Below are 25,580 nucleotides of genomic sequence, written 5' to 3' on the forward strand. Positions count from 1 at the left end.
GCTATTACCAGTTGGTGACATCTTTCCTTTAAAAATTCTGGAATGCCTTACAGATTTTTAAGTAAATCACTTTTTATGTGATTTATGTCAAAACAAGAACAGCAGCAAGTGGATTTTTGGGGAGCTGGGGAATTATTGCTTTTAAAATATAATTTAATATTCCCAGAAATGTAAACTATCAAACCAAATCAAGTCTCAATCTGGCTTCACCATTATTGCATGGCACCATGGGGAAAGGAATCACACACCTGCCTTGTTAAAAAAAAAATGTTAACAACATAAACAATTTCCTTTTTCCATCAAATAAAAAAGAATTGGCCAATCAGCTGAAAATTTATAAACATCATGCTTCCCTATTTTAAGGAGACAGGAAGTTAATTTTTAGTACATATAACACAAATTCACTAAGTAAACAGCTAAAATATTCTTCTAACTTGGATTACAGTAAAACCTCCTTCATTTGGACTAATCTGGAAGATTTCATTGCAGTTTATGACAGGGTCTACTAGCAAAAGTTATATAAGATTATAAAGGGCAAGTTTAACTCAAAAGAATTTTATTAGAACTGCTTACCTGCAAATGACATTGAAACTTACAAACCAACAATATATTCAAGGAGACAGATCCAGTAGGCCCTTTCTAGGATACAGGGCCCATGAAACACAATGGAAATAGTGTGTAGTTAAAATTTTGAAGACTATATTTTTTGAGGCTATCCTCCTATCTTGTCCAGATGGAAAGGTAGTGTCTGTCCATCGACAAGATGATCCACTTATTTATCAATATGGGAACTTTGACTTGTTCCTGATCTGCACCTGCCCACCTTAGGCAGACGGGTGACCTACTCCTCTCCCACTACTAGTACCGGTCTTAGTGTGAACACCTGATTGGCGTTAGCCTTACTGCAGCTTATAACTCCCAGACTCAAGTGATCCACCTGAACCAGCCTCCTCTGGTAGCAGGGATTACAGGCATGTTCTACTACCATGGGTGACTGCATCTATTTAAAAAATATTCTACAATTCATACTGGTCTCCTCAAACTGTCCAGATTAATGAAGTTTTACTGTATCGTGCTTTTAGAGAATCTTTTTCAGACTAAAAGTCTTACTCTTTTTGACATCAAAACAACAAAGTTTACATCAACAATTTGCATTTTAAAAGTTAGGTCTCCCAAAAATCAGCTGAACTCCAAATTCATCTTATAAATCAGAGGTTGTTAACCTGGGATCCATGAACTTGTTTGGCTAGAAAATGTTTTTATAACTATATGTCAATATAATTGGTTTCCTCTGTGATCCTATGTATTTTATTTTATGCATTTAGAAACATCATTTCAAAAAGGCTTCACCAGAATGCCAAAAGGGTCCATTACACATTTAAAAAAAAAAAGGTTAAGAATACCTGCAGTAAAGCATTAACAGATTTTAAAGATAAGTAGGTGTTAATTGTTCAGTTCTCTCTAGATTGGTACTTATTTCTGATAAGGCAAGAGAGTTAAAAATAAAATACTATGTCATTATGGTTTTTAATCTCTACATTGAGTTGAATATTTAGTCCTAATTCAAAGTGAAGTTTGAGAGAAAATACTGATTGAAAACATAGTGACAGATTTTTGCATAGAAACAACCTCAAGTTGATGATGTAAAGAAGAAAGAGTAAATCATTTACCCATCCATATTCTTTAACAAGTGCTGAGGGGAACACAAGAAAGCAAAATAATGCTTAGCAATGGTTTTTATTTCATTAGTAGCCTAAGGTCCAGGCATGGCTAGAGATAGTTTTCTAATTTCAATTCAAAACTAATGCTGAGGTGATAGCCATCAGCGAAGAATGAATGTGGTTCAAATAATTAATTTTAATACTTCTAGTTTTTTCAACGATTTCTTAGAAAAATTAAGCCACTGTGAATCCGAGTCCAAAAGACTAGGTCTGGATAAGTAACTGAAAACCTGTGATTCCCATACTGTAACTGGGTAGTATGGTTGGCCTAGCTGTGTGATCCTGGATAAGTCATTTAACTTCTCAGTACTCCGGGCAACTAAGACTTTAAGTTGCAGAGAAGGTGCCAAGGTGCATGGGCAGTTCCTTCAACTTCCAAGTTCCCTATACTAGTGAAGTCATAGCTCTAACCCCTATTCAATCCAGCTCTATCAATAATAGGGTCATTATTCAATGCACTTTTAAAATATTCTTAAATGTTAAACATGGAAGTCTAATGCTTAAACTTCTCCATGTGGGCAGTAGTTTGGAACACATTTTGGTTTCAAACACTGGCATATCTGGCATAAGGTAACACTCTCCTCTAGATAAAAGGTCAGAGATTATCACCTGTCAGAGAGGTGGGTAGCCCTAGGAAAGGATGGGAGAGTTGAGGGACTGTCTATTTCCCCTCATTTTTAGAAAACTTGATATAAAGAATTTAGCACTTAAACTGAGAAAACATATGCTTTGTAAACTTTAAAGTGCTAGACAAGAAAGTGAGCTGTTATTATTACTACTGTTATGATAACGTAGGAAATTTTAAAAACTAATTTTTTTTTCTATTTGAAAGGAACCTAAGGGAGTTTTAGGTTATAGAGTCCATAAAGATGGAATATTTACTGAAGAATGATATTACTGATCAGCACAAATTTTTTTTAGTTTTTTTTTTTTAAGGCAATTGGGGTTAAGTGACTCGCCCAGAGTCACACAGCTAGTGTCAAGTGTTTGGTCTGAGGCCGGATTTGAACTCAGGTCATCCTGACTTCAGGGCCGGTGCTCTATCCACTGCGCCACCTAGCTGCCCCACTGATCAGCACTATTAACACATTATAAAACTCAGTCCAAAAGGGATGAGGAGAAATGATCCAAGAGTATGTCGTGGATCTAGATACCATCTTTTATCCCTTCCTTGCCAAAAAATTCTAATAGTTTACTCAGTTTTTTTTTCCTTTGTGGAAACATGTCATAATAGGAATGGGGTTGAGGGGTAGAGAAGGTAAGTAGAAGCCTTAAAGAAATTCATTTTATGGTCAACAGAACTAGAATGTATCTACTCTGTAAAGCAAAGATTACTAGTATTGAAAAACTTTTGAGTCATTACAATGAAAACATTTTAGGCAAAAGCATGCAGAAAATGGAGAAAAGAATTAACTATCAAATCTGAAAGCATTTTAATATTTTCCTTCCCAGAGACAACTAAACCTCTGACACAAAACACAGCCTGGCCAACTGATGCAGAGAGATGAATAAACTAATTTTAAAATATGGTCAATTTACGCTGACAAGGTATGTTTCATGATCTGACCCATACTTTCTATTCAAATCATCTCCAGTTCTTTCAACCAACAGATTCCAGTATTTTTCATTTTAGACTTACATCATTTTCACTGCATGAAATTTTTTTCACTTCAGATTTTATACTATTTCTATAAATACTGAAAATAGAAAAAAAACAAATCTATCTCAAAACAGGTATTATAAACTTGTCACTCTGAGGTTAGTCTGTAACTTTTAAAATTTGTCAAACTGTAAAAAAACTAAAATTACTATGGACAAAATTTACATTTTAACATTACGTATCCACTTTATTGTTTTAAAGTCCTGAAGTGCTTTTACATAAGGAATTAAGAATGTTTAATTTTCCAAACGAATCTCCTGTTCATCTGATGAAGCCCTGTAATACGGACCTCTCAGTGTGTGTGTGGATGTTTTCATGCCGGAACTTCTACTATTTCGTAGTAGTCGTTGGGCAGAATCACATAGCCCCTTCCAGATAATGCATCCTTTTCTTTCTGAAACTGCACAACCTCCTTGAGCTTTTCCAGCTGCCGCTCTTGTCTTCGGCATCGCTGCTGTGCAGTCTTGAGCTTCTTTCTAAGTTTTTCCACTTGTTCTTCAAGCTGCTGAATCCTTTTCCTTTGATGCACTGTATCTTCTACCGTGTAGTTGTGGTCACAGAAAACTGCAAGATTATTAGGGGTGTGAAGAGGTGGCATCAATAATCCAAGAGCAGCATCGACTTGGGAAACAGGAGGCGTGAGAGGAGGGGGTGGGAGCTGCTCTTGTTGCTCCATTAGGTCCTCATTCTAAAACAATAAGGCAAAGTAATTACATCATTCAAAATAAAACTGACCTCCATAACCAGCCTGAATAACCTAAATGTCATTATTTGAAACATAATTAAAAGATTTTTCTCTTGACAGAACTGAAGTTTTTAAACTTTTAACCTCATTTTTATGTAAAGGGGTGTATAAAATAAAGATTTGTGGACAATCATTTAAGAAGAAAAATGTATTGAGACTGAACTTTCAACTGATTAACAGAAAAACAAAGTATAGCACCATATTTGTTTAGGCATACTATAACCTTGGACTAAGATAAAAAGTGGATTAAGTAATTATGCATGAAACCATTTACAATTAATAAGACCATTTTTTAACTTAAAAAATCATTATTACCTTGTCATGTGGTTCAGTAAAACAAAATATCGTGGGTACAGCATTCTCCTTCAGTAGCTTATTGTTGCACTCTCTCTTAAAGCAGTCTGGAGTAAAGTGTTCTGAACAAATACTGCTGTATTTGCTGGGTTTAAAGTTTTTTCTTCTGACAGCAGCCTCCCATTTTTTACAAAGATCAGGTCTTGTAAGAGGAAACCTACAAAAGAATAATTCAATTCTGTAATTTTGTCATGCCTGTGAAATTTTTTGAGGAATTATGAAAGTTATTATCTTTTAAATTTTGAAAGTTCCAAAATTCCAGCACTGAGGATACTTCCTGTTCACTAACAGAGATCTCCAACATTTCATGCAGTTGAAAATAAGATGATATAGTATGCACTTAGCTAGGTCAGCCCTCGGACACATATATAGTCTATTATTGAATGCCACAACTACCCCAGCTTATTCTCTACTGGCAGAGTCTTCAAGTAGCAAGAGTCAGTTCACCTCAAAGCCAAGAGAAAGCCAACAGGAGTAGGGTTTCAGAGAGGAGGAAAATAACTAGATTAAATCACAAAGCCAAGAGCTATTACATGGAAAGGCAGGTAGTCTAAATGCAGAATGCAACTTTGTATGGAGAATAGCTCCATTTATCTACATTGCCTTTTAAAGGCTAAGTTTTATTCTTTAATAGCATTTTAAAAGGTTCACAAAAGAAAGACACCCAAAACACATCTTGCATAAGAGCTGAATTAAAATGCATTTGAATAAGTCATAGTTAAATTTCATTCCTGAAAGGAATATAATTATCTTCCAGACAGTGAAAAGGTGAGAATCTGAAGTAAAGTGCCTTTCAGGGAAAAAGAATTATTATTTAACAATTTCTTTTCAACCCAGGATCTAAAAATTTTAAAAGTCAGACACTACTAAACTTTCTCTATGAAATAAACACGTGGAATTATTAGTGACTGAGCTTAACCAGTAAAAGAATAGAAAAAAACAACCGATGAAGCAGGAAATCATCAGCAGTTTCGTTTACGAAAATTATAGTGAAAAATTAGTTTTCATAAAATTTCATAAAATTATTTTAAAGTAACCCTTAGTAACATAATGTAAAACATTCAGTTTAATAAAAACTATAAACTCAGAAAAAGCACTGAAAACTTAAAAAAAATAAAAAGCAAGTATTTAAGGATGTCATTGATTGTACTTAACTTGGTAATTAGATGCATAATCACCAGCTACTCTTGGCAATATAGCAAACAATTTTCTTGCTCAGTTACATTCCACCTAGGACAATGAACCATAGGAGCCAAGATAAAAATTATAATATTCCCAAATTACATAATTTTTCAACACTCATATTCCACATTACTCTCTAAAGACTTAAGAGAATATAAGCTCAAGAAGGAAGAAAACTAAAAATAATCTACAGTTGGACTCCTGAAGCAGGGAAAATATCTACAAATAAAAATGAATCAATTTCTTAACAAGTTTCTGTACAAGGATTACTCTAGTCAACTTTCAATCATCCCTAGTTTCTACCTAACCAGGACAATGTTAGGAAAAAGCTGGGAGACATCTTACAGAAAGGAATTATGAGACTGAACATACAATGACTGCCAGTGTATTACAGATGCTTCTGACTATTCCAAAGTAAGATAAAACAAACACTCTTCTTGGAGTAGAGAGGGATCTTAAAAGCTAACCCCTCATTTTAAATATGATGAAACTGAATCAAGAGGTAGTGATTTGCTCAAGATTATTACACAGTAAGGCATGATGAACCAATCTAATGCTCTTATTGTAATTATGTAAATTTCTAAAAATGGGAAAAGAACATCACTTAGTGTTTTGCCTCCTAATTAATTCCTAATCCACAGGAAGAGAATGAAAGCCTTTCAGAATCATTTTGACCAAAACATAACTCCTTTGGTTGAGAAACTCCTTTCTCCCCTCTTCTCTCCTTCCTTCCTGGCCTAGGTGCCAGCAGGACAATTACAAAGGTAGCTTTAAGTTTCCCTGTGTTTCAAGGTCCATCTAGTTTAGTTTCTATTTTCCCAACCACAAAATCATTCTTGGAAAGTAGAAAGAAGTTTAAACAGTCCTTTGAAAATAAATAGGAATTGGTTGAAGAATGTTTCTTTACTCTCAGCTTAATTGCTTTGATTTTCAAATTTCAAAGTATATTTTTTGAAATAGAAATTTTCTCACAAAAATCACTTTAAGTCTCTATGTGAAGGAAGAGCTTGCTTTAGAGATTTCTGCTGGTATTGATGACCCAAGCCTTCTTTCAGCCAAAGACAAGGTTTATTAAAGATCTGCCATATTAGCCAGATTCCTGAGGAATCTGAGAGTCTGTGAGACACTGGCTAGATTCTAAGAATCAGAACAGATTTAAGAATCTAAGGGCTTTTTTTTTTAAGGCAACTGGGGTTAAGTGACTTGCCCAGGGTCACACAGCTAGTAAGTGTTATGTGTCTGAGTCCACATTTGAACTCAGGTCCTCCCTACTCCTGGGCCGGTGCTCTATCCACTAAGCCACCTACCTGCCCCAAGAATCTAAGCACCTTAGTGGTGACAAGATGAACCTTATATACAGAAAGACTGTGGGAGGGATCTAGGAGTGGCCAAGTAGTTTGGGGTGAGTGGAGGAGGGGTCTAAGGAATATCTGAATGGGAGTGGCCAGTAAGCTGGGGTGAACACAACTCCTGGGACCTGGTAGGATTAAGTGTGGGAAATGGCAGGGGACCATAGGGAGGGCTAGGCTAGGTTAAGGGTAACAGAATTGGGAGATTGGGTGCAGCCACAAAGAAAGGCCAGCTGATGGGATTATAGCCTCAGGCAAATACCAGAGATTTGGCCACGTGAGAAAGTCCAGGGTTTTTCCTTTTTGGGATTAAGCTCCCATCCTCATCATTATTTAAAGGGTATCAAAGTTTCTTTTGGACATTGATGTTGGCATGTTATCACCAAAGCCTGAGATTAGACTTTATTCAGCTGGCAATTTGTCGACAATTTAATATCTGTCTATATTAAAAATAAAACATCTAGTGACAAATCAATTTTGTCATTCATAAAATAAAGGGGGCTGGACTTGAGAGGCATTTTGGTATAGTAGACAAACTGCTACTGGACCTAGAGTTTAATCCAAAAACTTGGGTTCAAAACCTGCCTCTGACACTAGCTATGTCATCATGGGTAAATTACTGTGAATCTCAGTTTCCAACTATAAAATATATAATAACACCTGTAGCATCTGCTTCACATCTCCTTACCTTAAGGTAAAGCTTAAATGAGATAATGCCCATGAACACTCTAAATGCTATGTAAATATATGCTATTAGACAAGAAGATTTTAGATTATGAGCTGAAGAGTCCTTAGAGTTCATCTAGTGCAACCCTTCCATCTTAGAGGAAGGACTGGAGGCCAGACAGGTAAGTGATGTTGCCAGGATCACAGAGAAAGAACAGCCAAGCCAAGATTCAAATCCAGGACCTCTGCCAAATCCAATATTATTCCTACCATACCATGACCTTTAAGGTCTCTTCAAACCATCAAGTTTCATAATTTTATGATCTTACCTAAGAAAAGAATGAAATTAATCTTGGAGATCATCTTTATTTTACTGATGAGGTCACTGACACCCAGAGAAATGACTGGTCCAAGGTCGCCTGCTAAAACACCAGCACTGCCCAGACTAAATTTCTGCACTTTTGTGCCATGCACATGGATTAGCCTCATTAGAACTTTCCTTTAAAATATTAACAGTACCACATATGTATTTGCACATAATTAGCATATCTCTACAAAGATTGGCACTTGCCAGTATGGCAGAAATAGCCCTGAATGTAGAGTCAGAGGAAGGCCAGCCATTCTATCTACCACCTGTAGGAGTTTGACCAAATACCTTCCCCTTTCCCAGCCTCAGTTGTCTTGTGCACAAAATGAGGAGGCTGAGCAGACCAAAAACTCTTGGTTAACAAGGTAACAGCTGATCTCCTTCTAATGCTTTCGATTCTCATGAGTGCTGCTGGACACCTGAACCCCTCCTGGGAAATAAGCAGTACAAATAATAAATAGTATCTCCATTTTATAGACAACAGACATAAAAAAAGGATTTGCTCACAGTCACACAGCCAGCAAATGTCACTCTTCCTGCCTCCATCAGGCTGCCTCTCACAGACATGTTCTTTCCAAAAGGATTCTAGAGTCAACTGGGACTGGATTCAAATCCAGCTTGGGACATGTCACGACTATGAGCCTAAATTTTAATGCTTATCTCAAGGGACTGTTGTCAGGACCAAATGGGATTATGTAAAGTGCTTTGTAAAGCTTAAATTATTATTGTATATAAGAATTAGCTAGGTTGTTCAATGGATACTGCTAGAATTAAGAGTTAGGAAGATTTTGAATATAAAGTACTGCCTCAGACACTTAACAGATATGTAATTCTGGGGAAGTCATTTGTTGCCTGCCTCAATTTCCTCATCTGTAAAATAGAGGTAATATGCCTGGTGTGGTGGCATATATTTGTAATTCCAGTTACCAGGGAGGTTCAGGATTTGGTGGGGAAGAGAGGGTGTCCTGAGCTGGGGAGTTCTGAGTTGCACCAGGCTAAGATATCTGTATTGTTCGGCATTAATGTGGAGAGAAAGGGTAAAGGAAGAGAGGGATGGAGGGTCCAAGTTGACTAAGAAGGGCAAACATTTGGCTGGAAATAGAGGTCAAAGCTCCTGTGCTGATCAGTGTGGGACTTGCACTTCCAGCTTGAGTGAGATGGGAGATCCAGTCTTTAAAAATAAATGAATGGATAAATAAAATTGGGATAATAATAGCACCTACTTCCCAGGACTGTGATGAGGATCAAATGTAATAATACATATAATATATGTAAAGTATTTTGTAGACCTTTATACGTCGGGTAAATGTTCACTATTTTGCAGCTCCATACCAAACTGGCTACGTGGTTTACTAGAAAAATGTTTTGATTGAGTTCAAATCCTGCCTGACACTTGACACTAGTTGTGTGACCCGGGGCAAGTCACTTAACCCCAATTGCTTCACCAAAAAAAGCCAAAAAAAAAAAAAGAGAAAGTTTTGACCTCTGGTTTAATCATACTTAAGAATTTTAGTAAACTTTTAGAAATCACATAATCAAAAGGAAAAATTCATTTTATTTTATTAAACTATCAATAACACTACTCAAAATATTAACAGTAATATTATGCTGTACTCATATCACGAAAGAAAAATCCTTAAAACGAAAAGTTTATAAGAGTCCCTGAAATTCTGGTAACACTTGTTTTCCTCTTTATACAGGGAAGCTTTAGCAAATCTGTTCTACTTTAATATCTGCCTCAAATTTCCTTCACTCTTGATAGCCGAGGAAAACCATGTTCTTTTCCCCACATGAAGCCACAATGACTCCAATACCTCATTATCCCTTGCCTCTAAATTTTCACAGAAGCGTCAGCACTACACAAAGATCTACTGTCTTACAGTGTTTTACTGTTGTTTCACAAGTGTCAGTGATCTTTCTAAATAGATCTGAAAACCTTTGAAAGCTTACACTTGTGTATCCTTCACAGTGCTGAACTGTAGGAGTATGAACTGAATAGTGTGAGCTCAGCCAAAGCATGTTGGTTGGTTGATTTCATCATAAGAACTTTCTTACTAATGGAGTATCCAGTGTTTAACTGGCACATATACTTGTACCCAGTCCATGTTAAACAGCAATTCTGCAAACTAGTGAATTTAGACGGGTTAAAAGTCTACTTAGGCTGTCCTCACATCACAATGAAAACACTGAATTTTGGACGCTAGCCAAAACATGTACTGGGGGGAAGGTATAGAGGGTAGCCTCCCTGAAATTTAAGTGTAAATGGTGTTCTTTGAAAATGAATTATAAAATGAGGGGGCTTCTATGTTCTCAGATTTGTTCCAGTTTTAAATTTTATAATTCTTTAATTTTAGAATTCTCAGTTGATTTTTAATAGCAAAATGAAACAGTGTTAACTTTTTTCCCAATTCTTCAATATTTTTAAAATTTTGAGTTCCAAATTCTATCCTTCCCTCTCTCTCCCCTCCCATCTCCCTGAGACAGTAAGCAATCAGGTATAGGTTAGACATGTACAACTGCGTAAAATATTTCTATATTAGTCATTTTGTACAAGAAGACTAGAATAAAAAAAATGAAAGAAAAAATGAAAAACAGCACGCTTCAATCTGTATTCAAGCAACATCAGTTCTTTCTCTGGAGGTGGATAGTATGCTTCATCATTAGCCTTTTGGGATTGTCTTGGATCATTGTATTGCTGAGATTTAGCTAAGTCCTTCATAGTTCTTCATCGAATAATATTGCTGTTACTGTGTATAGTGTTTCCCTGGTTCCATTCACTTTATTATGCATCAGTTCATGTAAGTCTTTCTAGGTTTTTCTGAAATCATCCTGCTTGTCATTTCTTATAGCACAATAATATTCCATTACATCACACACTATAAGCTTGTTTAACCATTCATCAATTGTGAGGCATTCCTTTGATTTCCAATTCTTAGCCATCACAAAAAGAGCGACTATAAATATCCCCCTTTTCTGGATGTCTTTGGGATATAGACCTAAGTAGTGGTATTGCTGGGTCAAAGAATATGCATGGTTTTATAGATCTTTAGGCATAGTTCCAAATAGCTCTCCAGAATGGCTGGATCATTTCAAAACTCCACCAACAGTACATTAGTGTCCCAGTTTTCCCATCTCCCCTCCAACATCCAACATTTTCCATTTTTTTCATATTAGCCAGTCTGATAGGTGTGACATGGTACCTTCAGAGTTGTTTTAATTAGCATTTCTCTAATAAATAGTGACTTAGAACATTTTTTATATGATTACAGATAGTCTTCATTTTAAAAAAATCTACTGAAAAGCTATCTAAAATGATTTCAATCTATTTTTCAATGTAAAATTTTAAATTAATAATTCTCAGAAAGTAGTCACACTTGGAAGGGACTTGATGAGTTCACTTAGTGAACTAGAATCCCTTCTATAATGACTCCAACAAGTGATTGATTAACCTTTTCTTGAAGATCTCCAGCAATCAAATGAGATGATGTATGTAAAGTACAATATAAATGCTTATATTATTATTATAATTCTTAGGAACTCACTACTTCACAAGTTATCCAAGGTACTTTTGGACAACTACTGTCCTAAATGCTATACAATTACCTCATTTGATCTTTACAACAACCCTGGGAGGTAGTCACTATTATTATCCCCATTTAACAGACAAGACAAAGAGAGGTTAAGTAATGTACCCAGAGTCAAATGGCTAGTGTCTGAGGTCAAATTTGAACTTAGGTCTTCTTGGACTCCAGGCCTGGAGTTCTTTCCACTTTGCCATGTAGAAATCTGTCTCTCTGGACTTTCCCCTCCCCTTTTCCCCAACCACTGCTTCCAGTTCTGTCCAGCTGGGCCAATCAACAACAAGCCTAGTTCTCATTTTACAGGATAGTCTTTGGAATTATTTTAATTCGCCCATGACAATACTCCTCTTCTTTAGAACTTATTGGTCAAATCAAACTTAGTTTTCAGATATAGTGAGGATACAATCTAAAAAAATCTTAACCATTAGTGAAAACACCTTTCAAGGAAGCAAACTTTTTTAGATAGAAAGAGGTTTTCTAACCTGGTTTGTGAATTTAAAAAAATTACTTTGCTAATGATATCACTTTTTTTAAGGCAATTGGGGTTAAGTGACTTGCCCAGGGTCACACAGCTAGTAATTGTCAAGTGTTTGGTCTGAGGCGGAATTTGAACTCAGGTCCTCCTGACTTCATAGCCCGGGCTCTATCCACTGTGCCACCTAGCTGCCCCCAATGGTATTTCACTATCATTGGTTTTCTTGGTGATCCTATGTATTTTATGCATTTAAAAACATTCCAAAAAGGGGTCATTCTAAAAGGGGAACTTCTAAGGCCTGCCATAGAGGTCCACTACACAAAAAAAGGTTCAGAATTAAAAAGATTTGCTTTACAGGAAAGCACTGAACATTCTTGAGCAAAACACGGTCAGCCTATGTGCCTCTGGCTGCTAAGGGATATTTAGGGATCCCTGGCAGGCTCTTTATATTCCCTCCAATTACTCCCCCACTCCATAACAACAGTTGAAATTTATATAGTACTTAAGGATTGCAAAGAAAATACACGATCTCATTTGAACCTCTCACATCAGATTTTCCCTATTTTCGTGGAGGGCACCACCATCCTTCCACTCAGGTCTAAAAACTATGCCATCCTTTCCTTAAATCAGCTGCCAAATCTTGTCCTCTCTACCTCTACATGTTTCATGTCAATCTCCTGTCCATTCACAGTACTATCACTCTAGTCTGGGGCCATATCGCCTACAAATTAGTCTACTGGCCTCAAGTCTCTCACCATTCCAACCCTTTACCACATCCCTAACTTTGTGTCACCACCTTGTCAACTCACGGTTCTGCCAGGACCAAATATAAACTCCTCGGGCTTTTAAAATCTTTTACAATCTGCCCACAACCTACTACCTTTCTTACCTCCCTTCCCACACTCTCTGATTCAACTGAACCGGCTTGTTACTGTTCATTACACTTAACAACCTCTTTTCCTACACTTAACAACCTCTTTTCCTACTCAGAACCTGTGCGTTGACAAATTCTTGGAATACCCTCCATTTCCAATGCCTGGAATCCCTTGTTTCCTTTAAAATGAACCTCAAGCAGACCATATGAAGTCTTTCTAATACCTATCTCACTTCCAAATTAGTGTGTGTGTACACACACACACACACACACACACACGTACATATTGACTCCCCCATAGGATGGAATCTCCTTCAGGGCAAGGGCTGTTTCGTCTTTGTCTGCTTATCTCCAAAGCCTTTCAAGCATCAGGCCTAGAGGTTTTAAAGTACTAAATATATTTGGGTGAAGGTGAAGAGAAACTACCAGTGAAACAATTTACATTCATAGCATCATTTCACAGATGAGAACACTGAGACTCAGAGAGAGGCAGTAATATACCTATGGCTTCAGGGACAGTGTGGAGGCAGGAGGGAAACCAAGGCTTTCCACTCAAAGTCCAACCTAACTCGCTGGCTCCCAATAAATTACAAGCAATGGGCGGAATGTACGCCGGTCTTTTCCAAAGAAATCCACTGGCTCAAACCCTGGGCTGGGTCACCAAGGTCACGTGCAGCGAATGACAAATATTTATGATTGTATCCCCAGAGCTTAGCACATTGTAAACGTTTGATAAATGCTTGCATTGTCTTACCAACCACCAATAATAATAACAGGACTTAAACAGTACTTCGAGGTTTGCAAAGCGCTTTACAAACATCTCATTTAACGCTCACGACAACCCCGGGGGGTACCGGCTAACAATACCCCCATTTTATAGATAAGGGAACAGAGGTAGACTGAGGCTATAAATGACTTGCCCAGGGTCACACAGCTAGCAAGGGTCTGAGGCCGCTGTGGCCTCGAACGCGTAAAGCAGTCATCAGGGGCCGGAGCGGCACCAGCCCTTCAGGTCCCGACGGGTGCCTCCCCAGGCCGAACGGGGAATCGCCGGGAAGCTGACTTCAAGAACCGCGCGTCGCGCCTCCAGGAGCCATGCTGGCCCGGCCCCGCCCCGCCCCCTCGCTGGGCCCGCCCCCTCATAAGCGCACGCGCTCGCCTTGCAGCCGCTACCGCGCGCCCACCAGGACACGCGCCCGGCTCCGCCCCTTTTCCTGACCCTCCGCGCGCCCCCCTATCCCCCGGTGGGGCTAAGGCTGATCCCGTTCCCGTGCCGCGCTCCGGAAACTCACTTGTGAAAGGAAACGGGTTTATCCTTGTCGTAGCGGTTCCTGCAGCCATAGGCGGAGCAGGACTGCACCATCCTTCCGGCGTTGGGCCGTAGGGGCGGGCAGGAGCAGCTGCTGCCGCCGCCACCGCGCACCTGACTTAGACACTCCGCTCCCCTCCTTAGCGCCGGCCGGCCGGAGCGGAGGAGGTCCGCCTCACTCCAGGGTGCTTTTAATGCGCCTGTATTGTTGTTTGCATTAGCAGGACCACAGCCATCGCCCGTCTGCTCCCATCTTCAAGATGGCGGAGGCAGCTTCAGCCTCACCTCTCGCGAGGAGCTGCGGGCGACGGCTCTGATTGGCTCGTCGCCCAGAGGTAACGTTCACTCGGATACGGGCAGCAGGCGGAGTCCCGACGCCTTCGCGCGAAGCTGATTCGACCAGCGCCTTCCCTACCCCTGAAAGGCCGAGGGGGAATGGGGCGGAGCCTGCGAAGTTCGCGTCGGCGAAGCCCGAGTTTATTGCGGGGAGGCCGGGCTGAGGCTTGGCTTGAGGAGAGAGGCCGTCGTGGGATAGGGTTTGGAAGTCACGAGGGGCGGGGCGATGCCGCTGCAGGGGCGGAGAAATCACAAGCCCCGCCCACCGGCCCTGTTCCGTCGGGGGAGGTAGTGGACTCGGAATCGGCCCTCTCTCCTTGTGAATGATAGGCAATGTATTGATCAGCCTTTCAGAAAGGCTTTCCTGGAGGAGAATCCTACAAAGATAGAGCCGGAAGGTCTTCTGATCCTCATTGTACACATAAAAAAACTGAGGCTAAGGATTGGGGAGAGGGGGGCCTGCTCAGAGTCCTGCATCTAGTCTGTTATAGAGCCCGGGGAGGGGTGGGCGGGAGTCTGAAACACGTGATTGGGCTGAATTGTCACTGGGGATGGCACCTGCTGAAACTACTGCTGCTCAAAATGATCGATTCATAGGTGGTAGCTCCACTTCTGGGGGCGGGGAAGAGGGAGGCGACTAACAATTTGAACAAAGTTTTTTCTAGAGCAGTGATTGCAATTTTTTTTAATGTCATGGACCCTTTCAGTACTTTGGTGAAATAATAATAGTTAGGATTTCTATAGCCCGTTAAAGTTTGCAAAGTGCTTTGCCAGTATCTAATTTTATCCTCATCGCAACCATGAGAGGTAGGTAGATGCCATTAAATCTGACTAGATTTAAAACAGAAACCAAGGGAAAGATTTCAGTATGAAAAACAAACTGGTGGATGTCACACACAGATGCAAACATGTATATATCACACACACACACACACACACACACACACACACACACACACGCGTGTCTTTCACTCAGTAAATGCCAGTGACTTCTCTCCATCATCTCTAGGATCAAATAAAAAATCCCCAGTTTGGAGCTGAAAGCTCTTTATAACATCCCTCCTGCTGGACCCTACCCCGTTTTCCCAATCTTCTTACTTGACCACCTCCTTGCTGTTCTTCTTTTGTGTTTTTTTATTTTTTTTAAGAATTTTTTTCTCTATTACACGTAAAAAACAGTTTTAACATTTTTATAATTTTTGAGTTCCAAATTCCATCCTTCCCCCCCAGTCCCCTCCTTCAGAAGGCAAGCAATAGCACCCTATTATACATGTGCAGTCATGCAAAACTTTCCATATTGCTGCTCTTTGTTGAAAAAGATATTCATCTCTTAACTCTGGATATTTTCACTGACTGTTCTCCATGCCTGTAATGCTTTCTCTCTCCATCTATACCTCCTGGCTTCCTCCAAGTCCCACCTAAGATCCTTCTTTCTGTAGGAAGCTTTTCTCCATCCTCTTTAATTCTAGTGTCCTCCCTCTCTATTATTTATAATTTATTCTGTATATAACTTATTTGTACATAGTTGTTTTGATATTTCCACCATTAGACTCAAAACTTCTTCAGAGCCTTTTACCTTTCTTTGTATCCTGAGTATTCTTACTTTTTTTGTATCTTCAATAATTAGTAATTCAGTAATTAGTACAGAGTAGGTGTTTAATAAATGTTTATTGACTCTTTATGTCCCCATTTTGCAAATAAGGGAACTGAGGCAGACAGAGGTTAAATGACTTGATCAGAGTCACGCAGCTGGTATCTGAAGCCTGCCTTGAACTCAGACTTTTCCTGGCCCCACATCCAGTTTTCTCTTCACTGTGCCAACTAGTTGTCTACCTGGACTTCCCAAAAAAGTTTTTAAATTAATATAATACATAGGATTACAAAAGAAACCAAGTATATTGAAATACCTATCAAAATATATTTTTTAAGAGTTTATATACCCTGAGTTTAAAAACTCCTGCTTGGAATTTGCTAATCCTCAGGCTTTGCAGAAGGCATGCAACTTTATCCCACCTCTTAACAGTGGACTGCCTTACATTTACTTCAGAATATTTATTAAATGCTTTTTGTTTGCAGGGCTTGCTTCATACAAGTCACAAGAAGAAAAGCTGAGATTAAGATACAGGGAGTAGCTGGGTGGCCCATTGGATAGAGCACAGGCCTTGGAGTTAGGAGGACCTGAGTTCAAATCCAGCCTCAGACACTTAACACTTACTAGCTGTGTGACCTTGGGCAAGTCACTTAACCCTGATTGCCTCACGAAAAAACCAAAAAAAAAAAAAAGAAACTCACCATTTAGGGGCAGCTAGGTGACACAGTGGATAGAGCACCAGCCCTGAAGTCAGGAGGACCTGAGTTCAAATCTGGATTCAGACCAAACACTTGACACTTACTAGCTGTGTGACCCTGGGCAAGTCACTTAACTCCAATTGCCTAAAAAAAAGAAAAAAGAAAGAAACTCACAATCTAGTAGGGGGAGACTACGCCATAGCTGGGATGGGAAATGATCTGAAAGTGTGAGTTGTAGAGTTGAATTCATTTTGCAGAATGATGAGTTTCTGGAGGTCACAAAATACTACAGAGCTTGGCTGGGAAACGATGAAGCGAATTCCCTGGATGCTCTCTTTCAGTGGTGAAGGATATGTCCTCCACTCTCTCCATTCTTAGGGCCGCAGGGGCCATAGGGTTACGGGAAGTGTGGGTTTCAGAGCTGATTTCATCTTGCACAATGATGAGTTTCTGGAGATCATTCAGGGGGGCATGAAGGAGAGATTGCAGAAAGGAATGACTAGAAACAAGGAGTCCATTTTCAGTGCTTATTACAATAATACAGGCAAGAAGTTAAAAAGGGCTGAATTAGATGACTGAGTAGAAAGAGGGGCACAGATTTTATGGAGGGTGAATTCAGAAGACTTGGCAAACCAATGAATATGAATAACAGAATTAAGACTAGGACATAGTTACCACCCACCTGTGCTATTATAATACATACCAGGGATTCTTAACCTGGGGTCTATGAGTTTGTTTAAAAAAATATTTTGCTAACTGTTTTAATATCATTGGTTTCCTTTGTGATCTTACGTGGTTTATGCATTTAAAAACATTATTCTGCTAAGGGATCCATAGTCTTCACCAGATTGCCAAAAGGGGTTCATTTCACAAAAAAGATTAAAAACCTCTGATCTGTACTCTTGTCTTCCCATTTCAAACACAATGACTTACACTCACTTCTGAGCATTTTATGCAGGAGGAAGGTGATTTGGGGGGCAGCCTGCTGTAGTAATTTGGTCACTGGCCTTGAAGCTGAAAGACCTGGATTTTGAGTTCTGACACTGCCACTTACTGTCCCAGTGCTCTTGAGCAAGTTACGCTCCTTACGTGTCTTTGTTGTACCCTCTGTAAAAGGGGGCGGGGCTAGTAGCACGAAACAGGATTGTTATAAAGTGCTTTGATACTAAAGCACCCTAAAAATGTGAGCTATTATCATCATCATTAGCCACCTGCTTAAAGCCTTCAGACTTGCCTATTTCTGTTAATGGCCTCCATTTGCTCAGTGTTTTAGGCTATAAACTAGAGTATTATTTTTTACTTCTCCCTTTTCTCTAACCCCCATATCCAGTTAGACAAGTCCTGACATTTGGCCTCTGCGGTGCTTCCCACCTGGTCCCTTCTTTCCATCTCTACCACTACCCCTCTAAAGCTCTCATTAACTGTCATCTGGACCGTTGCACAGACACCTAAACTAGTCTTTTCATCTTGGTCCTTGTCAATGCATAATGATATCTGCAGTTATTATTGAGGTGGTTGTAAGGATCAAATGAAATAAAATAAGGGTAGTATTTTGGAAACCTTCAAGTTGTGTGTGTGTGTACACTTTTATCATTAGCCATCTTAAAGAACAGCTCAGGTTATATCATTCCCCTCCTTAAAAACCTTCAGTACTGTTTTATTACCAGACAAATAAAATCTAGATTCTTTTTTTTTTTAGGCAGTTGGGGTTAAGTGACTTGCCCAGGGTCACACAGCTAGTAATTGTCAAATGTTTGGTCTGAGACCAGATTTGAACTCAGGTCCTCCTGACTTCAGGGCTGGTGCTCTAGCCACTGCTACACCTAGCTGCCCCTAAAATCTAGATTCTTTAGCCTAATTTTAAAGCCCTTCCATACTCTAATCCTAACAAACCTTCCCAGGCTTCTCCCAGAATCACAGAATTAAAAGACATTTCAGAGGGCCATCTAGTCCAATCCATGCCTAAAAAGGATTCCTTCAACAACAGACCCTCAGACATCCCAGGAGGGAGAACCTACCCTAAGGCATTTGGTTCCACTTGTGGACAGGAAGCTGATGGTCAGGAAGCTTTTCCTCACCTCCAGCCTAAATGTGCTTTTCTGCAACTTCCACCCATTGCTGTAGGGCTAAGCCAGCTGAGTCTAACGTACAGCTTCTTTCCAGAAGTACCCTGCATTCTTACTCCTTTGTCCCTGAACTTTTCCAAGTCATTCTGAGTAGGTTCCATTCATCAAAACCTAATTCAAATGACACTTTGTGAAGCTTTAAAATAAAATTCTCCCCACCAACCTTAGGTGATTTTTTTTCTTCCTTCAAATACCCAAAACACTTGGGTTTATACTTAGCACATTCTATATTATAGTAACTATAATATGGTTATTTACAGACTTAGAATATATTTGAGCTGGATGAGGCCCTGAAAATAATTTAGTCAAACTTTTTCATTTTATAGATGAGGAAAGTGTGACCCAGAAGTAAAGCAGGACTGCACAGTGAGTAGCAGAGAACAAAGTAGAACTGAGGTTTAAGGTCTCCTGAGCTGCCCAGTCTAGTGTTTCTCCCACAATACCAAACTGGCTCCCATGTATATTATTGTCTTAACCCGATTATAGTCCCCCTCAAACCAGGTTACAGAATCCTTCAGGGAAGGCTCTTTTTCATCTTTGTGTTATTCATAGTATCTAGGTATTACCTGGTATATAGCAGGTACTCAAATTGTTGAATTAAGACTAAATTCCTTGAAATTCCAAAACCCTTAACGGTTTTTCTTTTTTACAAGGGAGGATTCAATTCATTGGCCAGAATAGAGGGGTTTACTTTGGTGGGGGAGAGAAGGCAAGAGGATACAGTATGTCCAGAAATGACTTTAATGTAAAGAATAAAAGCAGCAATAAAACTTAATTTAAAAATTTTTATTGTAAGACCTCTGATTTCACTGGTATATGCTTCCACTGAGGAGCCCCTCTTATCAATGCAAGTTAGTAAAAGGTATTTTTAAAATATATTTTTAAAAGTTTTAAAGCCCTCTAAAAGTTTTTTAATCTTTTCTCCTAGTGATCCTTTTTCTGGATCAAAAGTAGGAATCCTATAAGAGAGCTCTTCTAGAATCACAATAACATATACTCTTTCTTCCTTCTTGTACCACCATAGCACACCACCCTGCTGCACCCTAGAAGTTAGGTTGGCTTCATCAGGAATAGATCATTTCAAATTAACCTTGTTCCCTTTTTTGACAAAGCTATAGAAAGTGTGCCTCCATTGAAATAGTGGAGTATTTGGCCGTCTTTCATGTTATCCTTGTGGATAAGATGAAGAGAGAGGGGTAAGATGAGAATATATTTAACGGATTTTCGATTGGTGAGGTGACCAGAGTCAGGGAATAGGTAGTGATGACAGATCTCAACACAGGGCCTTATGGATCTGTCTTTCCTTGATTCTGTGGTATCAAACATTTTTGTCAATTACTTGGATGAGTACTATAGATATCATGCTATCAGATTTGCAAACCACACAAAGCAGGGAGGATAGTTAACACATTGGATGCCAGGAAGGATCTAAAATGAACTTGACAGGCTAAGAATTGATGACATAAATGCAGTAAGATAAAACTGAACGGAGATAAACCTATACTTAGGTTAAAAAAAAACCTACACAAATAAAGGATGGAGAAGGTGGGATTTAAGTCAAGTTTTGAAGGAAGCCAAGAGGTGGAGGTAAGGAAGGACAGCATGAGGGACAGTGAGTAAAGTCACAGGAAGTGGAGCGTCCTCTGTGAGGAATGATATGTTGGCCAGTGGCCCTGAATCCTAAATTTCATGGAGAGTAGTAATATGTAAAAAAAACTGGAAAGGGTAGGAAGAGGTTAGGTTGTGAAGGGTTTAAAAGCTAAATGGAGGATTTCATAATTGATCAGAGGAGTAATAGGGAGCTTCTGGGGTTTATGAATAGGGAGGTAACATGGTCTGATCTGCACTTTAGAAAAATCACTTTGGTAGCTGAGTAGAAGATAGATTGAAGTGGGGAGAGACCTGAGGAAGGGAGACCAACCAGCAGGCTATTGCAGTCCAGGCTTGAGTAATGAGGGCCTGAACCAGGGTGGTGGCAGTGTCAGAAGAGAAAGCAGTGCATATAAGAGATGTTGCAGAGGTTAAATCCATAGGGCTTGACAACAGATTGGCTATGTGGAGTGAGGGAGAGTAAAGAATCAAGGATTAACACATAGATTTGGAGCTTGAGTGATAGGGTAGTGGTGTCCTTGACAGTAATAGGGAAGTTGGGAAAAGGTGATTATTTGAGGGGAAAGGTAATGAGGTCTGTTTTGGACATGAATTTGAGGTGCCCCTGGGACATCCAGTTAGAGAAAGTCAAGAGGCAATTGGTGATATGAGACAAGTTCAGGAGACTGGTTAAGGTGTCAAATAATTCTGAGAATCAGCATGGAGATATTAATTGAAGCCATGGGAGCTGATGAGATCACCCAGTAAGATGGTATTTAGGGAAAAGAGAGGAAGCCCAAGACAGATGCTTGAGAAACAGCCAGAGTTAGTGGGAGTAACCTGGAGACTTGAAGAGTGGTCAGACAGGTGGGTGGAGAACCATGAGAGAAGCATATCATGAGGGAGTTTTAATGGATGGTAAACTGAAAGTGAATCAGTAGTGTAACATGGCAGTAGCAAAAGCTACTGGGAGATTACCTTCTTAAGAAAAATTTAATTAAAATATTTTTTTCAATGACATGTAAATTTTATTAACATTTGGATTTTTAAAAAATTGAGTTCTAAATTCTCTTCCTTCCTCCCTTCCCTCCCTCCACCTTGAGAAGGCAGACAGTTTGATATAGATTATACTTGTGCATTTATGCAAAATATTTCCATGTTAGCCATGTTTCAAAAGAAAATGCAGACCTCCAAAAAACCCAAAAAATAAAGTAAAAAAAAAAGTATACTTCAATCTGCATTCAGACTCCATTAGTTCTCTTATTGGAGATGGATAATAATCCCTTCAGGATTGTCTTAGATCATTGTATTACTGAGAATAGCTGTCATTCACAGTTAATCATCATATAATATAGCTGTTACTGTGTACAATGTTCTTCTGGTTCTGCTCACTTCACTTTGCATAAGTTCATGTAAGTCTTTCCAGGTTTTTCTGCTCGTCACTTCTTATAGCACAATAGTATACCATTACAATCATATGCCACAACTTGTTCAGCCATTCTCCAATTGTTGGGTATCCTGTCAATTTCCAATTCTTTGTCACCATGAAAAGAACTGTTATCAATATTTTTGTACATATAGGTCCTTTTCCTTTTTCTTTGATCTCTTTGGGATACAGACCTCATAGTAGTGTTGCTGGGTCAAAGGTCAAAGCCTTTTGGGCATAATTCCAAATTGCTCTCCAGAATACCAGCAGTGCATTTGTGTCCCAATTTTTTTCACATCTTCATTTTTCATTTTCCTTTTCTGTCATATTAGCCAATCTAATAGGTGTGAGGTGGTATCTCAGAGTTCTTTTAATTTGCATTTCTCTAATGAAAAGTGATTTAGAGCACTTCCTCATATGCCTGTATATAGCTTTGATTTCTTTATCTGAAAATTGCCTGTTTATATCCTTTCACCATTTATCAATTGAAGAATGACTTGTATTTTTATAAATTTGATTCAGTTCACTATATTTTTGAGAAATGAGGCCTTTATCAGATAAACTTGCTATAAAATTTTCCCCCATTTTCCTGCTTTCCTTCTAGTCTTGCCCATATTGGTTTTCTTTGTGCAAAAACTTTTGAATTTAATGTAATCAAAATTATCCATTTCATTATCCTGTAATGCTTTCTATCTCTTGTTTGGTGATAAATTCTTACCTTCTTCATGGATCTGACAGGTAAAATTTTCCATACTGCACTAATTTGCTTATGATAGCACCCTTTATGTCTAAACCACCACGAACCCATTTTGACCTTATCTTGGTATACTGTGTAAAATGTTGATCTATACCTAGTTTCTGCCAAGCCATTTTCCAGTTTTCTCAGCAGTTTTTGTCAAATAATGAGTTCTTGTCCCAAAAGCTTGGATCTTTGAGTTTGTCAAACACTAGATTGCTACAATTATTAACTACTATTATGTACCTAATCTATTCCACTGATCCAGCACTCTGTTTCTAGCTACCACCAGATTTTCTATTTTTTTTCATTCTGAACTTAATAAAACAAACATTTCCATAACAGTAGAATAGAAAAAAAAGATGACTGTACATACTGCAATCTATTATGTACAACTTGCTATTCCTTTTAAATATATAATAAAGTTCTCATGCAACGTTTTCCCCCCTTTTTTCTTCCCTCTCTACCCTCCCTAGAGGATAGTTACCATTAGACACAAATATGTGTGTGTGTGTGTGTATATATATATATATATATATATATATATATATTTGTAAAATTATACATACTTCTGTTTATCAGTTCTTTATCTGGATGAAAATAGCATCTTCCTTTATAGGTCTTTGGTAGTTAATGTGGGTATTTATAATAGTGAAAATGATTTAGTCACTCAAAGTTCTTAAAACAATATTGTTGTTACTATCTACAGTGTTCTATTGTTTCTGCTCGTTTCACTCTCTGTTATTTCGTGCAAGTCTACCCGTGTTTTTCTAACATCATAGAGTTCATCATTTCTTATAGCACAGTACTATTCCATCACGATCACAGCTTGTTCAGGCATTCCCTAATTGACGGGCAATCCTGCAATTTCTAGTTCTTTGCCACCACAGAGACAGCTGCTATAAATATTTTATTTTTTTGGTGAGGCAGTTGGGGTTAAGTGTACTTGCCTATAGTCACAGAGCTAGTGAGTGTTATGTGTCTGAGGCTGTATTTGAATTCAGGTCCTCCTGACTCCAGGGCTGGTGCTTTATCCACTGTTCCACCTAGCTGCCCTGCCTCTATAAATATTTTAGAACACATAGGTTCTTTTCCTTTTTGTCTAATTATCTTTGGAAACAGACCTGTAGTGGTATTGCTGGGTCAAAAGATATAGGCAGCTTAATAACTCTTTGGGCATAATTGCAGATTGTTCTTCATCATGGTTGGATCAGTTCACAGTTCCACCAACAATGAATTAGTGTTCCAGTTTTTCCACATCTCCTTCAACATTTGTTGCTTTCCCCTTCAATCATTTTAGCCAACCTGATATGTATAAAATTATCTCAAGGTTGTTTTAATTTGCATTTCTCTAATCAATAATGATTTAGAACATTTTTTCACATGCCTATAAATTGTTTTGATTTCTTCATTGGAAAACTGCATGTTCATAACCTTTGACCATTTATCAACTGGGGAGTGACTTGTATTCTTACAGATTTGACAGAGTTCTTTATATATTTGAGATATGAAACCTTTATCTGAGAAACTGTCTATAAAATTTCCTCCCCAATTTTCTGTTTTCTTGCTGATCTTGGCTACATTTGTTTTATTTGCACAAAAACTTTTTAATGTAATGTAATTGAAATTATCCATTTTACACCTCACATTACTCTCTGTCTCATGTTTATTCATAAATTGTTCATTTATCCATAAATCTGATCGGTTTTCATGTTCTTCAAATTTTCTTGTAATATCTCTATATCTAGGTCATGCATCCATTTTGGCCTTATCTTGGTAAATGGTATAAAGTATTGGTCTGTGCCCAATTTCTGCCAGATTGCTTTCCAGCTTTCCCAACAATTTTTACCAAATAGTGAATTCTTATCGTAAAAACTTAAATCTTTACACTTCTCAAACACAAGGTTACTATAGTCATTTACTGCTGTAAATAGTATGTCTACTCTGTTCCCACTGATCTACATTTCTGTTTCTTAGCCAGTACTAGAATAGTTTTGATAATTACTGCCATATAATATAGTTTAAGATCTGATACTGCTAAACGTCCTTCCTTTACATTTTTTCCCTATTAGTTTCTTTGATATTCTTGACCTTTTGTTCTTTCAGATGAATTTTGTTATTTTTTCTAACTCAGTAAAATAATTTTCCGGTAATTTAATTGAGATGGCATTGAATATATAAATTAGGTCAGGTAAAATTGTCATTTTTATAATATTGGCACTGCCTACCCATGAACAATTAATATTTCTCTAATTATTTAAATCTGATTTTATTTGTATAAAAAGTTTTTTATAATTTTGTTCATATAGTTCCTGGGTTTGTTTTGGCAAGTGTACTCACTCGCAGGTATTTTGTACTCTCTAGAGTTATTTTAAATGGGGTATCTCTTACTATCTCTTCTTGCAGGTTTTTGTTTGTGATAAATAGGAATGCCGATGATTTATGTGGATTTATTTTGTAGCCTGCTACTCTGCCAAAATTATTGTTTCAACTAACTTTTTAGTTGAGTCAGGGATTTAAGTATATCATAGTATTGTCTGCAAAAAGAGATAGTTTTATTACCTCATTCTGATCCCTTCTATTTTTTTCTTCCCTAATTGCTATTGCTAGGATTTTCAATACAATATTGAATAATATTGGTGACAATGGGCATCCTTGTTTCACACCTGATTTTATTGGGAAGGCTTCTAACTTATCCATTACACTTACGCTTGCTGATGGTTTTAGATAAATGCTTTTTATCAATTTAAGGAAAAATCTATTTATACCTATATTTTTAAGAGTTTTTAATAGA

The 25,580-nt window shown here is 38.3% G+C and overlaps 1 protein-coding gene across 2 annotated transcripts; it reads right to left on the reverse strand.

Moving 5' to 3' along the window:
- Positions 1–314: 314 nt before the first annotated feature.
- On the reverse strand, positions 315–14,635 carry THAP1 (THAP domain containing 1). Of its 2 annotated transcripts, none has more exons than XM_020969636.2 (3): positions 14,267–14,635; positions 4,442–4,637; positions 315–4,069 (listed from the first exon to the last, which is right to left on the reverse strand). In XM_020969636.2, the coding sequence occupies exons 1-3, from the start codon at positions 14,335–14,337 to the stop codon at positions 3,695–3,697; spliced, it is 642 nt and encodes a 213-aa protein (XP_020825295.1). In that variant the 5' UTR covers positions 14,338–14,635; the 3' UTR covers positions 315–3,694. The 2 variants fall into 2 exon arrangements, with proteins under 2 accessions (XP_020825295.1, XP_020825296.1); XM_020969637.2 differs by lacking the exon at positions 14,267–14,635 and adding an exon at positions 5,636–5,710.
- Between the last annotated feature and the right edge of the window lie 10,945 nt (positions 14,636–25,580).

This window comes from Phascolarctos cinereus, unplaced genomic scaffold, assembly GCF_003287225.1.
Source record: "Phascolarctos cinereus isolate Bilbo 61053 unplaced genomic scaffold, phaCin_HiC Scaffold_2;HRSCAF=192, whole genome shotgun sequence".
NCBI lineage: Eukaryota > Metazoa > Chordata > Mammalia > Diprotodontia > Phascolarctidae > Phascolarctos > Phascolarctos cinereus.